This window comes from Physella acuta, unplaced genomic scaffold (genome assembly GCF_028476545.2).
Source record: "Physella acuta isolate Inbredline_101_S28 unplaced genomic scaffold, ASM2847654v3 ptg001456l, whole genome shotgun sequence".
NCBI classification, from domain to species: domain Eukaryota; kingdom Metazoa; phylum Mollusca; class Gastropoda; family Physidae; genus Physella; species Physella acuta.
In genome coordinates, this window is record NW_026732971.1 from 264,736 (window position 1) to 267,500 (window position 2,765).

Here is a 2,765-nt window from a genome sequence, read left to right on the forward strand (position 1 = left end):
GAGTCTTTTTCTTCATCTCGGTGTTCAATGTTAGTGTTGGAAGGCATCCACCTCCAACACAATTCAGGATGCTTGTCAACTGATTATTCGCCATTCATTGACTCCGATTTCAGCCTTCTTTCCCGAATGCGACAAATGCCCGAACGGACACTTACCCGAATGCGACAAATGCCCAAATGCCACTTACCCGATAGCCGTTTGCCCGAATAGTGTAAATTCGGGCATTTGTCGCATTCAGACAAGTGTCCATTCGGGCATTTGTTCCATTCGGGCATTTGTCGCATTCGGGTAAGTGTCCATTCGGGAAATCGGCCTTCGGGCAAACGGTATTCGGGCAAGTGTCTTTTAGGAAATCGTCCGGCTCCCATTTTTTTTTTGCTTGTTCAGCAAATGACCCGTATACATGTGTTCTTGAACAATATATCCAAATAAGTAAATTCTTTATTACCCGTATATCAAAAGACCCTTTAAGGCCAGCGACAACGTATTAGACATTACCTCTACATTTGTACAATACAAGGATTGCCTTATTGGGAACTAATCCTACACATGTAATAATCGGATGTAGAAGAGGAAGATGTTTTGTGAAATACTGAAATTCTTATTTAAATTTAAATTTCCGATCATTTGCAATCTGTGTCGCCTTCCACGCTTCGAACCATCGAGGTTTCAACTTGCCACACGTATTTTATTATACCTAGCTGACCCGACACTTTTAAGACTACGCCTTCCCCTCCTTCCCCATAAAAACCCTTTTATACATGCATGTTTAAGATACAACGGATTGTTGTTAATTTGATAGTCTGGTCTACTCAGAGGCGTAGCGAGGGGGGGGGGGGGGGGGAGGCGGGGGATGCGGACCGCACCGGGTGACACCATTTAGGGGGGGGGTACACCAAGGCAAAAAATAGTAATATATATAGGCCTATAGAGTAAAAATTGAGGTGGTAGGGGTGCAAATCGAAAGTTTGAGGGGGGATGGGGGAGGGTGCATATCGAAAGTTTCAGGGGAGGGGGGGGGGGGGTGCCGCGAATTGAAATTTTGTCCCCGGGAAGAGTCGCTACGCCTCTGGGGGGTGACACCATTAAGTGCCGCACCGGATGACACCCGACCTCGCTACGCCCTTGGGTCTACTGTAGTCAGATCAAGTATGTTCTTGTTAGTCTGGTGTGGTCTAGTCTAGTTTAGTTTGGTCTAGTCTAGTTTTGTATATTCTAGTCTAGTTTTATCTAGTCTAGCTTAGTCTAGTCTAGCTTAGTTTGGTCTAGTCTAGTTTAAACCTAAAAGAGCTCTTTATTGCATTTGTAGTTACCTTACTGCATTTGTAGCTACTTTACTGATTTTGTAGTTACTCTACTGTATTTGTAGTTAATAGTGCTATAATCCTACGCGTTGGGGGAAACACGATGAATCGTACTACAATGTTGCAAGATATACAAATGGTCGTTCGTTCTACATGTGACCTATTACATTTGTAGTTAGTAGAGCTCTTAGTCAGACAATTTATACACTTTTGCTACAATTTATTGTGCATACATTGTTTTTAAATACACAGAACCCCAATTCATTCTTCACATCTGCGCGCACAATGCTATTTTTGTTCAAAGATTAGATTAAATAAACTCGCATTTTCACTTTCTGCAAAAATATTCAAAACATTTTTTATCGTGAATTTATTTCACCATATACAACTTGAAATGGTTGTTGCTGCTTTTCATGTTTGTTGTTGGTTGTAGTTGTTGTTGCTGCTTTTCATGTTTGTTGTTGGTTGTAGTTGTCGTTGTTGCTTTTCATGGTTGTTGTTCTAATGGTTGCTGTTGCTTGTTATAAGTTGTTCCTATAATTGTTCTAGTAGCATTACGGTCATCATCATATCCAACAGCTCTTTCTTGATATCAGCCCCTGTAAAAGAAACAGAATTCACGAATAAATTTACTGTTGCCACGAAATATTTTGTTGTTGTCGCTATCAAAGAGTCGCTGTCGGTTTCTTGCACAAGTAATTTTGAACCATTCAGGCATGGTACGTTAGAGACAGTGGCGTAGCGAGGTCGGGTGTCACCCGGTGCGGCACTTAATGGTGTCATCCCCCAGAGGCGTAGAAACCCTTCTCGGTGACAAACTTTCAAATTTTCGATTTGCACCCCCCCTCAAACTTTCGATTTGTACCCCCCCCCTTCTCTATATATTTTGCTATTTTTTGCCTTGGTGTTACCCCCCTAAATGGTGTCACCCGGTGCGGTCCGCACCCCCCGCCCCCCCCCCCCCCCCTCGCTACGCCTCTGGTTAGAGACTCGATACTTTTGAACCATTCAGACATGGTGCATTAGAAAAACGATACTTTTGAACCATTCAGACATGGTGCATTAGAGAAACGATAATTTTGAACCATTCAGGCATGGTACGTTAGAGACTCGATACGTTTGAACCATTCAGACATGGTGCATCAGAGAAACGATACTTTTGAACCATTCAGACATGGTACATTAGAGAAACGATACTTTTGAGACACTTACTGTTAAGAAATGAAACTTTTGAAACGTGTAACTTCTAAATTATAAATGCGTGTGTCATATACACCTTTACATTTTATTTACCTTGAATACATGCGCCGCTAATACGATCACAGATGCCCTTTGGACAATGCTGGTCGCATACGTTGTTACAGTTAACACCCCACGTTCCTTTACGGCAGACTGGAATATAGTTCCAACATGTAAATATATTTTTAATATTTTATATGGTTTGGCAAGGTAAAGTTCATG

General features: G+C 41.9%; 1 protein-coding gene across 1 annotated transcript in view; it reads right to left on the bottom strand.

The window, feature by feature from the left end:
- Positions 1-1,707: 1,707 nt before the first annotated feature.
- The window catches only part of LOC131928025 (multiple epidermal growth factor-like domains protein 6), a 26,201-nt gene continuing 25,143 nt past the window's right edge, over positions 1,708-2,765 (bottom strand). The window contains exons 15-16 of the mRNA XM_059283917.1: positions 2,598-2,696; positions 1,708-1,903 (exon numbers count right to left, since the gene is read on the bottom strand). Of these exons, the coding sequence (XP_059139900.1) occupies positions 1,839-1,903; positions 2,598-2,696 (164 nt within the window). The 3' untranslated portion in view covers positions 1,708-1,838. The remainder of the gene's footprint in view (positions 1,904-2,597; positions 2,697-2,765) is intronic.